Source organism: Melozone crissalis, unplaced genomic scaffold (assembly GCF_028551555.1).
Source record: "Melozone crissalis strain CALT ecotype California unplaced genomic scaffold, PUWL_Pcris_2 ptg000033l_1, whole genome shotgun sequence".
In the NCBI taxonomy this organism is placed as follows: Eukaryota; Metazoa; Chordata; class Aves; order Passeriformes; family Passerellidae; genus Melozone; species Melozone crissalis.
Window position 1 is genome coordinate 15,868,400 of NW_026535811.1, and position 13,365 is coordinate 15,881,764.

The window sequence follows — 13,365 nt, forward strand, 5'->3', positions numbered from 1 at the left end:
AGAGGACTATCCTTCCTCATGTCAAGGAGGTATTTCTACAATGAGCAGCCCAGTGAATAGTAAGAATGTGGGAAACAGAACTGGCCACTGTGTGAGTAAAGAACTGTGAAATAGCTGCTGTGCAATATACCAGTCCTCATTATTACCTGCAAAATCTCAATGATTTTCAATTTGGTGTCCATTACAATCACATCTTCACTGTCTGCAGTGCTGGCTTGCTTGCTTGGGTGAATGCTTGGCTGTATGTCAGGAGTACTGAGGGGAAACACAGACCCTCTGCTCAGCACCATTTGGGTCATCATCTCTCCTACCCCATGGATGGTCCTCATGACGTTGTTCCCTGTGCATGAAACAAAAACAGACACATTTCCTAGGACTAAAGCATGTTTACAATGTTATATATCACACATACATCCATGCTGTCAAACCCCTTTCCAGTCTCAAAAGGCATTTTGAAAAAGAAGCCCTGAGCTCCTGAGCTTATTCATATTACACAATTAGGCAAAAATTTTCTATGCTGATTTTCCAAGACATCATTTCTTACAGGTCAAGAGATGGTAAATATGCCAAAATATTTCCAGAGTCTTAACATGCTCAACAAATGATAAAAAGTAGAACTAAAGAAATCTCACCCATTCCTTTGCCTGAAGATGTATTATCCACATCCAAGACAATTTCTTAAAGAGGTTTAACTTGTTTTTAAGAATATTTGCAAACTGAGTGCTGCATATCCAGTATTATAGAACATCCCTAGGCAAGCAATTCCAGTACTTGACTATGCTTATGCTTATTAGAAAACTGTTATTGGTATTTTATTAATACAATCTATTGCTGAAATTTGGAGACACATGGGAAGAGTTTTAGATGTCACATTGAAGGAGAGTAAAGAGATGAGCTTGTGCCAGTCTGATCAATCTCTTTATGTGGTCCAAATGACAGGGCACAACCCAAACCCAAGTGACACAACCAGCCAACCATCCCTCTTCAAAAAAAAGTCCCAATAGAATGCCAGGCTTGAAGGCTGTCCTGAAAGTCAAGCTGCTATCTGTGATCACAGTGCCTTTTGTAAGTTATTCATGAGGGAAAAAAATATTTTACACTTATGTGGTAAAACCTTTATCCAGGTTGCAATGGTACACTGCAAAATCTACCAAGAAATACCATCTGTTCCCACAGGTTTTACTGGTCATTATAGTGAATTTTGATGGGAAAAGCATCTCAGTGAATCAGCGGCTTCCTTGCAAAGGTGGGACACGAAAGTGTGAGAATATCGTGCTACCTACCTACATGAATCAGTTTCTTTTCTTGCAAAACACAGGTAGGAAGGAATGGAGGAAAGGAAAGGAATGACAGCAACTCCTCACAGGAAGAATGCCAGGACCTAGGCTACACTAAAGGCAAAGAAAAGACTGAAGGAAATGTAGCTTTGCTGAGAGAAGCCTGAATAGCTCTTGTCTGTCCTTTAGTACACTTTAATCACCATGCCACGGCCAAGCTTTACTCACACTTAAGAAACCCTCTTCCCAGATAATCTGCTGTAAAAGTCAAGGCTGGATTTTATTTTGTTGGCAAAATCCTCCTCTTATTCTCTTCTTTCTTCAATCCATATACAACTACAATGTGTATGGAAAGAGAATGCCTTTAGCCCTGACTTTAAAAGGGAAACACACAAAGAAGGTGCTTTTTCAAAGTGAATGAGGCAGATTTGTGTCAGGTTTGAGGTCCCATTCAGCATCTTGTTTGGTGTGCAATCACTCTGATTCAGTCTTTTAAAAATAATACTTCAAGTCTCTACAAAAGAGGCAGGGGAAATGTACTTCTGATTTTGCATGCTGTTAGGGGAAAAAACCTACAAGTCAAACTACAGGCTGGATCCTCACATTAGGCAGGCACAGAAAGTTCTAACTGCTTACACAGACATAAAGCAAATAAATTTCAAATAGTCGCCATGACATAAAATGAAAATGGAGTGTTTTCCTTTCAAATCAAATAAAACAGTGTGGGAATAACATGGGATGGATATCTCTCTCCCACTCCCCAACTCCTTTCTCCCAATGTGCTAAACAAGTATTTGTATTGACCACCACCCAGTGCACCTGTGCAAAGCCACAGTACTACATGAAGGACCTTCAACCCTTAAAGTACCTTCAGTTAAACCAACATTTTGTGTCTTCTTCATCTTCAAACCATTAAATAAATGAAATCCATTTCATTCTGTCCTTAATGTTGACAGATAAGCCCACAACAAGACCTGTAGCTTGGGCAGCTGCATCATTGCCTGCAACACCACTGGCATATACCTCAGTTAAGAAATTATCATCTTTCAAAATATCAATTCAAAATCTCTTTTGCTCAGTTGGACAGAGGGAAATATAAACAGAGGGCATTTGGAAAGGTCAGGAATTCTTTAAAAACAAACTTCAGTCAATGGGGTTAATGATAAGGAAACCACTCAGGTCTAAGACAAGTCCAGAAGATATTCTTCTCAAAAACAAGACACAACTGCAGTTTGTCCAAAATAAGGAAGAAAAATTCCACTTCATCTTGAAAAGTCCCTGCTCACCCCTCAAGACTGAAATCTACTGGGTGTAAAGCTAATGAAAAAGTTAGTGTTTTTTGGACATCAGATAACATCTTGGGTGGACCTCAGCTCCTGGAGAAAGAAAGCTGGGATTTTGCCCAGACCATATCTTGCTTATTTCTCAGCTATTACTGGGGTGCTGCACAGGCATGGCAGGGAATGGGATTCAACTCCTTTAGTGAAAAAGGATTTAGTCACTGTTGCTGCATTTCAGGACAACCTCCATAAATGAGTAGATCACTTTTTCCACCTCTAGGAAGGACAGTGAGAGGCCTGCAATAGCAGAGACTCTAAGGCACTCAGCTAATGTGATACTGGAGCCCAGAAAAGCATCTAGGAAATAAAAACAAATGAGATGACTGCTGTCCTTTCCTGTTACCCACAGAACACCAGTGCTCAAACGTGGCACAAACCAGTGAGAGGCAGCTATGAAGCTGCTTCCCAATGGCATCAGTAACAAGGATAAACCCTCTGTCCACAGCATTCCTTCACTATTGACCTTAATGCAAGTGATCTCAAAAGACAAAGGTGGGAAAGTGAAGGAGGATTAAGGTGGTATTTATTATCCCTGCCATTTCAAACAGCATTTCATTAATGCATAGGAAAGGAATTTAGTAAGAGAAAAGTCTACTTAATCCAGTTCAGTATTTACAGCTGAAATGAGTAGTGATTCAATACTGCATTATTTCTGTCAATACCAGCAGGGAGACAAGGTGTCATCTTGGAAAACTTTTTAACCAACTGCCTGATGCTGACTATAATTTTCAGTTAATTCAGAGCAGGCTTGAAGGGAACATTCCCAGAGTTAAAATGCTGCTATAACTGGAGTAATTCAGCATTCTTTTCAGGAAAGGTAGCTCAACAACCATGTTTTGCAGGGTGCTGATGAAACGCAACCCTCTCCAAGGAGCAGACAGCAGTGGAGCAGCACATTCACGGATGGCAGTGAAGCAGCTGATGTGTCTCAACTGAGAGGAGCTGCTCTGCTTTGTGAAAGAAGCCAGGGAGATCTCCCATGTACATAAGGAGTGGGGGGCAGCTTCTCTTCCAAAAGATCCCCCAGTAATCATCACTGGTGATACTCAGTGTTGCCTGGACCATGTTAAGCATGGATTAAATTGTCAGTCACAAGCACGAGGGGCCAGCAGCAGTTTGCTTGAAGGTGGTGATCCCAGCAGGGAAGGGTGTGCTTCCCTGAGGTAAGGCATGCAGGAAGGTTACTGCAGCTTAAAAAGGGACTGGCTCTCTGTCAGCTAAGCCTGCAACAATGCAAGACAAAATACATTGGCTCAATAAAAGAGATTTAAGTTCTTAGTACATGTGCACACAATGACTAAAATAAGGGAGCTCTGATCTTAGTCACATCTCCAAAGTGCTTCCTGAATACCAATGACCAAGGAAAAATTAACTTACTGCTTCAGCTAGTTAACTGAGATAAATCAGGAGAGGGAGCAAGTAGATGTGAACCCTGATTACTCTTATGTGCACTTTGCTAGAGATAAGTGAAGAGAAGCTGAGCTGTGCCTCCATATGGCACTGCCACCCTTAACCTGCTGACCTCATCTCTGGCTGTTTTCTTTGGGGTCAAGGTACTAACATTTATATATGGCTGTGAAGCGTGGCAGGGAGAGAACAGTCCTTGCAATGCTGTGAGGTGCTAATGTGTGCAACCAACCACTTCTCTCAGCAGCAAACTGCGGCACAAGCGCTCAGAGCCGTGACTGACCAACAGAGGAAAAGAACACAAGAAAATCTCCTCAAATCTTTTTCCAATTTTCCCTTCTTCTCTGCTCCCCCCTCTGCCAAACAAGTCAGATGCCAAAAGCCATCCATAAGCAGTGGACCCATTAGAAATGTCTCCTATTTAATGTACAGTCTCAACAAGATTAGTTGATGGAAGAGTGAATTCACTATGCACAAGTGGTAATTTAAAGGAGCTGCAGATTGACTGACACTGAAGGAAGAGGAAAGAAGAGAATGCTTGTCATGTTTTGAATAGACAACTGTGCATCTCCTTTTCATTACTTTTTATTACAGTGATCACAACTTCCTAATGAGTATCAGTTTCTGTCACAAAACTGTAGCACATAATCTCATACAATTTGGCACGATTGACAACACAGCGGCCTCTCTGAGAAGAAAGGCTTTTCAGAGGAGTCAATTATGGGAAAAAAATAACAACCACCCAAGTAATCGAAACAGTGGATAATTTGACACTTCATTTTCTACATAAACATATTTTCTTGATAAGTCATTTACTGGTTGCAAAAATTCTAAAAGCAGAATATAAAAGTGAACAACAATCTGCTATGCAATACTGTATGGATGATAAGTGACAAAATACCATATTCAGTAAGAAAAACAACTGCTGAAGGCAGCTGGCAATTCGTGCCTTTTCTTCCAATTGTTCCCAGCCCATTGCTATGGAGCATCCTCAGTTTGCTCTCCAGGATCCACAGAATTTTGGATATTTCACATACAGTGCAGAGAGCTGTGCAGAACCTGAGGGTGAGCAGTCAGTGGAAGCCTCAAAGGCTGGCAGATCCCTTTAGAGCCAGAGTCCTCTGAGTCCCCAGAGTCCTCTGCTGCACAGAAGGCTCCAAGATGCCAGGGAGCCAACATGCAGCCTTGTTTATTTAAAAATTACCTATAGGCACCTGATCTGGTCCCTAGCTGCCATGGGGGGAAGGAGCCTGCTCTTACTATCATTGCTGTTCAGTCTTCCTCAGAAGAAAGAAAAATGAAATGTGGATTCCTAGGACTCAGTTTTGAATACTGCTCAGCTATTTTTAGCTTGAACAGTTTCCCACAGTGCTCATCTCCCTACACAGAAATTTTTAAAGTTCCCATTTTTTCAAAAGGATTTTAACATCCAGCAGCTTTCATTAGGGATTGGACCAGTTGGATGCTCAATGCTTCTGGAAACTAAGAACCTAAAAGGGAGCTGCCACATGGAATCATAGACTGGTTTGGGTTGGAAGGGACCTTAAAGACCACCCAGTTCCAACTCTTTGCCATGGGCAGGGACACCTGCCACCAGGTTTCTCAGAGCCCCATCCAGCTTTGCCTTGGAAAATTCCAGGGATCCAGGGGCAGCAGCCACAGCTTCTCTGGGCAACCTGTGCCAGGGCCTCATCACTCTCACAGGGAACAATTTCTTCCTAATATCCCATCTAAAATTCCTCTCTATCAGTGTGAAGCCATTCTCCTTGTCCTGTCTCTTCATGCCCTTGGAGTAAATAGTCTCTCTCAATCTTCCTTGTAGGTTCCCTTCAGGTACTGAAAGGTCTGATCAGATCTTCAGTTAGAGATCTGTTAAAGACCAGAAAAGACAAATGCATCCACTACCCCAACAACCTCCATTAACCTGTCCATAAAAATCAAATATATTATTCAATCTTGCTTACAGAAAAGAGAGGAGGGAGGAAGAAGAAATCAAAGGCTTTACAAAAATATGACAATTCTCACATGGTCTATGCAGTTATTAAGTTATAGCAACAACTCTTTGATGTCATCAAACCTTAACATGCTTTTGATTAGGACACTGACACTTCAGTCAAAACCAGCACACAAGACCTTGTCTCAACCCATGTGGCAGTGCAGTGCGTTCAATCAGGTTTTGAGCAAAACTCCATATTCAGTAAGAAAAACAACAAGAGCAAAACTCCAAATATCCTTGGCTTTGGGGATTTCAGTGAGATTTACACTATTGCTCCACCAAAAGCTTCCCAGAGAAAGCTTTGGCGCCATCTTAAAGCACACAACACCTCCAGTCCTCGGGGATCCTCCGTGAGGGAACCACGTGTGCAGCAATGTCTAAATACCAAGGGCAAGATTAAGAATCCAATGGCAGCTTTAGCTCTACATTTCTTTGCTGATTTGGCTACATTGCTTCATGCAGTTTAATTTTTCTGCATGAAAAGTTACAGCCATTTTAAGGACATATAATAACAACACTTCACTACCTAAAGGAACACATTTTATTTCAAACTCTTTAGACCTGTATATTATTTGCCAGAAGCATTAAAGCCTTACAGCTCTGCTTGTGAAAGAGGTATTAATTTTTACAGGTTTTCTACAGAATTTGTTCATAAAGACTTCAGAACCTACCATAAACAGGCCAAGAATCACACTTTATGTCTTCATTAAACCATTTTTCATTGCTCAATAACTAGCTGACCTCAGGTAAGGCTTACAGAAAACCTAATGCCTGGCATTAAGGACACATGGTGAGGCATCACTTCCATATTTTGTAGTCCTCACAAGTAATGAGGCAGGCAAAACAAAGGAAAAAACTTACAATGTGCCATGGATGTACATTTGCTCCCCAGCCCCTGAGTGAATCTGGCCACTCCAGCCTCCATCACAACATAGCCACAAACCTTCCCTTTTTTATATACAAACTCTCAGCTGCCCAGCCATGGTGAAACTCCATCAAACTTCACCTCCTCCTGACATTGTGCAGGTTCTGGGCTTTTTTCCTATCCCCAAAACCACTGAGCTCTGTCAAGCATGGCTTTCATGCCACAGACATTAGTCCAAGGAAATAAATACATACATCAGCATGCTGGCCTTGAGGGTAAAAAGCACCATGGGAATCAAGCCTCCTAGCTGAGTTACATCTGTACGACAGATATTGATTCCTAGAAGAGCAATGGTCTCTGGAATCCCATTAATGCATGCGTCTTATAGTGAGGGAAAAGTAAGGAGGGAAGAGGAATGGTTCATGCCACAGAATTAGGCTCTCAGTCTGACCTCCCCTTTGGTCTGGCAGTACTCTGCACTGAACAGCAGTTTCTTCTCTGTAGCTAACTGTGACTAACACAGTTAACTCTCCTTTTTCCTCTTATAACCTTTCTTTTCTTGTAAACTGCTGGTATAAATTATTGCTCCAGCCTGCCAGGCAGCCACTGCCTCATTAGCCCTGCTAATCAAAGTATGCCTCAAAGAGGATACTGCAAATTGTTAACTAGACAAAAGTGCAGGTAACAGATGCAGGGCTGAGAAACAGTAATTTTGAATAGTCTTGGATGAAATCTGGTCCTTGGACACAGAGAACCTATAAGGACCACAGAAAAGGCAGGTGCAGCCTTGTTGTCAACCCTCTGGTGCTTCCAGACACTGTGTACCTCCACTTGCAGCCAAAAGGGCTGGAAGAAAACGTGACCTAACTGGAGCTGGAGCTGAGGAGGCTCCTGGGCTGTGTATCAGTAACAGAAGTCTGGACAAGAGTCCCCTGACACACAGAATCACAAGCATTCCTCTGCAGAGAGAGGCAGCAGATCTCACCAGCACTGAAGATGTTACAGGGCTTGCAAGGGTTGCAGGTGAAGAGAGGAGACGAGAACGTTGACCTCATGTTCAGAAGGCTTGATTTATTATTTTATGATATGTATTACATTATTACTATGCTAATAGGAATAGACGGAAAGTTCCCAGAAGCTAGCTAAGCTAAGAATAGAAAAGGAATGAATAACAAAGGTCTGTGTCCAGGCAGAAAGCAAGAACAGTGGTCAGTAAATTCAGACACCCACAGGAGACCAATCACCAGTCCACCTGTTGCATTCCACAGCAGCAGATAAACATTGTTTACATTTTGTTGCTGAGGCCACAGCTTCTCAGAAGGGGGGAAAATCCTAAAGAAAGGATTTTTCACAAAAGATGTCTGTGACAGAAGACTCCAGGAGAAGGCGAGGCTCCCCTGTCCTGCCCCCTGGCAGGATGGAATCTTGTGTCCCTTCCAGCTGCAGGAGGAACACACCACCAAGATACAGACCCAAGCACAACATGAAGCAGCTGGGATATCTGACCAACAGTCTGAACAAGTGAAAAGAGCCATCTCCTTAGGCAGTTGTGGGCAACACATTGAACATGAGAATCGCAGAGGTGGGAGCAATTTAGGCTTATTACAGGCAGTTTTTAAAATTTATTTTTTCAAAAAGACTGAGCAAAGTCAACCAAAAGACTCCCACTGATATCAGTGGACAGTGGCTCAGGAAAATTGTAGAGCTCCTGAGTGACAGATACACTCTGCAGATAACCCAGATTTGTACCACTGAGGGCTTTTCCAGCTGGTGCCCAGGACTGTGAACTGCATCCCAACACATATGCAGCTCAAATTCAGGGATGTATTTCCTGGCATGTCATTATTCTCACTCCCAAACAACAGTAACTAAACAGCACTGAGCTGCATGGCAAATGTGGGGCTTACCTGCTGCTGCTACCATGTTGCTTCCTCCTTCAGACCTGACATATGCTGTAGTTGCATGGTTTGACTAAAATCAGCTATTTGAAAGAGCAAATAGCACCTAGAGAAAGATGTGCATTTTAATTCACAGGGAATAAATTAGCAGTATTGGACAAGACAGATTGGCTCCTTACTCTGGAATGATACAGCAGGGTGCACTTACTAGGAAAGCAATGACTTTACCTTTTAATTAAAACTGCAAGAGATTATAATGTTCTTGAAAGGTGCCAAAATGACAGCAGTACTAAATGAAATCCTCATTTTCTCCTTAAAAAAAAGGTATCTCTTTAGAATAGAGGTAGTATATTTTGTACACCCCATATATTTTTTTAATCTAAAAGAGGAAAAAAAAAAGAAACAGAAAATAGCTTCAAATATGCACAAAAATAATTCCAAGTTAAGACACACTGACTGAAACAAAAAAAGAAGATGGTTGCAAGATTTTCAAGTCAGTTCATTTTTAGGGTGCAATCTAGATAAGAAGCATTTCCAAAAATATACATCTTTACTTTTTACAGGATCTTGTCTCATAAATGTTTCTTAGCCAGCTTTCTTCAATCTGTCTTCATCAAATAAGGTCACCCATGAAACTACATGTACATTAAATTTAATTCTGGTTCAAGTAACTGACAGTGGCATTAAAACTAAGTTTTCTAAAGGAAGTAACAAACATTTACAATAATGTAAGGATCAACAGGACAAGGGAGAATGGCTTCACAGCAACAAGAGTAAGTTTAGGTTGGATATCCAGAAGAAATTGTGCCTTGTGAGGGTGCTGGGGTGCCCAGAGCAGCTGTGGCTGCCCCATCCCTGGAAGTGTCCAAGGCCAGGCTGGATGGGGCTCTGAGCAAGCTGGGATAGTGGAAGGTGGACAGTACAGTTTAAATGAGATGATCATCAAGGTTCCTTCCAACTCAAGCCATGCTATGATTCTGTGATTTTCGAATCTTTGCCAAACCAAGACAGAGAAACCCAAGAAAACATCAAGGACTACCTCAGCCACCAAGATGGCTCCAAATTTAAGCAAAGGAGGGAAAAGGACTTCCAAATGTAAAAGGTTAATTAAGTCTTCATGCAACTTCCACTAAGCCTAAAAATACATTCCATTTTGCAGATTTGCCTCAACAGTTCAACACTTGTCATATATAATTCCTCACTTAACAAGTAGTTTTACTGAAGTAAGTGGGTGTACTTAAGAAATAAATATTAAACAGGGAAGAAGACTCATGTCTGCTGGTTGAAAATTTGGTTCTTTCAGTTCTGAGGTGCACACATCCAGGAAAGCCTTCTACAGCCAAGACTCACTACATCCTCCCACCCATCATTAATATATTTCCCAAAATCCTGACTATAGTTTTCACAATGTGGATTGGTCAAACCAGTCAGGAATCCAGCTCACCAGTTCCCAACAACTTCACATTACCAGAATCAGATGCTGGAAACTTTTGTTGCTACTGACATGGAAAAAAGTAAATGGAAAGACAGCATAATCTACCTGTCCCCAGATTTATTCAGGACTGATTTCCCATAGAAATCAATACATTTTAAGAAAACTAAAATACAAAACCTATCATGTAAAATACATAGATCCTGACCAAAATTCTCAACTTCTACAGAGATGTTACCTTCCATCTACTACAGCTGTAGCATAGAAATTATGTGACTTGTCTATTTGGGCAAACCCCTTTTCAAGTCATTTTTCTTAGAACCTGAAAATAACTGTGAATCTGAATTGGCATAACTATTGACAAAGTCTCGTTGTTAAATATAGATTCACTATCAATCTATGCAAATTTACACTTAAATAGTGATGAAAATTAAAATATACAGAACCTAAGCTGGTATTCAGTAGCACTTTTTCTACAAAAGATTTACAGGATCATGCCCCTAATGCTTGAAAAAACTTAAACATATTTGTTTATACCAATAAACTGTCAGTCTCAGGCATCATGACTGGCTTTCAGTGTTTGTCAAAACTGGAGTTATGAGCTAAACTTCAAAGCCCTAAGCTCAAGGAATGAAATACATGTTCTTACTGAATTAAAGCTTATGACTAGACATTTGTGATCCCTGACTGGAAGCTTTAAAAAAAACACTTAGCCAATAAACAAACATAAAAACCCAAATAAAGCCCCATAACTTCTATAAACTCCAAAATTTAAACTTCCATACATTGACAATATAGACACAAAAATCACAACAGAAACAACCACATCTATTTGTTTGTTTGTTTAAAGAACATCAATGTAATGATTTTTGCAACTCAGTGAAGTTATTTTTTTCTTTAGAAAGGAGCTAGGTTAACCTGCACATCCCTAGAGTAATAATGTGTTGGAGGGACACCTACCTGCAATATTCTGCAAAGGTTTGGTATGACTGTTATAAGCATTGGACCTGCCAGAGAGGATGCTGCAGTCTGCAGAGATGTGAGAGAATGGAATCTGACCTCCTCTAAAGGCAAGAACTCACCCTCACACCTCCCTGACTGGAGAGAGAGGTCCCACCACCCTGAAAGAGGGCAGGGAACAATCCATCTGTCTGTGTTTTATAGAAGTTATGAATAAGAAAACACTTGCTGGAAAAAATCAACAGACCATTCTGATTTTAGAAACTGCCATCACATTTTCCAAAATCTAAAAAAGATGACTGAGGTAATTCCTACTTTCACCCTTTTTAATAGCCTAAGAAACCAGTATTGTAAATTAAAAGAGATAATAAAAAGCCAGGACAGGTAACTAATAAAACAACAAACATGTTCTGAGCAACACAGTTTTATAAGAGAGGGTATCTGTGTAAAAACAGAAGGGAATCCTTGCATGTACAATCTCATAATTACTATAAAATGGAAACCCAATGTATACCTATAGCTTTGCATGGTGAACAGTCCTTACTCTCAGAGTGAGGGGAGATCTAGAAAAAATTCCTAAGACCAATTTCTGTGCTTGCCTGTTCATTCCTCAGGATCCAGTGCATCCTGGACAAGACAGATCCAGACTCCACAGGACCCAGGGAACGCGTGTGCTTCTGCACTCATCTTTGGGATCATCTGCAGTCCAACACAAGAGAGGCCCAGCAGTTCCAGCCCAGCACCACCCCTCAGTGGTGCAATGTGCAACTGAAGTGATGCTGGTTGATTCTTGCATGGTTCTCCTCAATGAAAAGCAATCCCCTGTTTTGCTCGAGTTGTGATTTTCAGACATGAAATATGTGCTTTGAACATGAAGCTCCATGAGCTGGGTGCTCAAAGATAGTGAAAAGGAGTTAATAAACTGCTTCAACTTCATCCTTGTGAAACATGCATCTCTATAGCTCGTGGGCAGGTAAGTTTGCACCTCCAGGGAAAGCAGGAGGAAAGGCAAGATGCTTGGACACAGCAGTTATATACTCAGGATCATGCTGTCTCAAGTGCAAAGGGAATGCACACTTTATGTAGTTTATAGTTTCTCAATCAGAAAAGAAAAGGGAGGTTGAAGAAAAGATCTGACCACCCAAAGGCATCCTTTTCTTTTACAAAGACTGTAGAAGGCCTCTCCAGGAAGTCTTACAGCTATTTCTACATAAAAACACATTGTCTCACCACAGCAAAGTTTCAATGCCTGTTTTTAAGTCTAGACAGAACAGCCAATACCTCTAGACTCCTGTAAGATTGCAGACAGGACTGACAACAGTCTGCACCAGCAAAAAAACCTCTCCAAAGCTTTCTAGACATAGTTAGTAGAAAAAGGGGAAAAACCCCCACCAAAGAAACCAAACCAACCCACAGGTAATTAACAAGAGAACATTCATGGCTTGTCACATCCTGACCTGAACTGATGAGTTTTTGAAAGGTAAACATCCATGGAGACAGCTACAGCAGGAAAGAAATTTAAATAATCTGTACAAAGGCTGAAGGTAATAAAAAAAATCATACCGTTGTTCTCTGCCTTTTTTACTGAAAGAACACGAGACAAAACTAGGTTTCTGACAAAAAGTTCCCAACAGGGCTCCAGTACAAGGTTGAGTATTACTAAAAAGGCTACTAAGCTTCCATTTGCAGGGTGGTGCCATTTGCAACACTCCTTCACTCATTTATTTCAAAGCAAATTCATTGATTTGCATGGAATTGCCAAGGAAATTCATATAACTGAGAGCAGGTCTGTTTGCATTTAATGGGTGTTTCCTTCCTCTCTTACATAGCTTGAAAGGAAACTCTTCTGCAGAAATAAAAGGGAATTAAGGACAAAACATGATTTTATGGGTAATAAATGTGAGTAAAAAAACACTAAACAAGATGTATAGTCAAGATTAAAGGCTTGGGCAGAGTGAGAACTAAGCAGAAGAACCACATCTGCATGTCCCATGTTGCAAATATGCCAAGATTGTGTCTGGAGTCAAACTGTGTCCAGAGCCATTTAAGAGGAGAGTCTGCAATGCAGTCTTTCAGGGACAAAAAAGGAAAACATAATTCCAAGTGTCTGGGCATACAGTCTTTTCTCTAGTGCTGAGGAGGGACTGCAGCCAGCTACAGCATGACTTGGTGTGCACTGCATTGCAGGAA

General features: G+C 41.1%; 1 protein-coding gene across 1 annotated transcript in view; it reads right to left on the reverse strand.

Moving 5' to 3' along the window:
• The window catches only part of ITPR2 (inositol 1,4,5-trisphosphate receptor type 2), a 243,878-nt gene that overhangs the window by 151,757 nt on the left and 78,756 nt on the right, over nt 1-13,365 (reverse strand). The window contains exon 22 of the mRNA XM_054281843.1: nt 147-340. Coding sequence (XP_054137818.1) covers nt 147-340 — 194 coding nt within the window. The remainder of the gene's footprint in view (nt 1-146; nt 341-13,365) is intronic.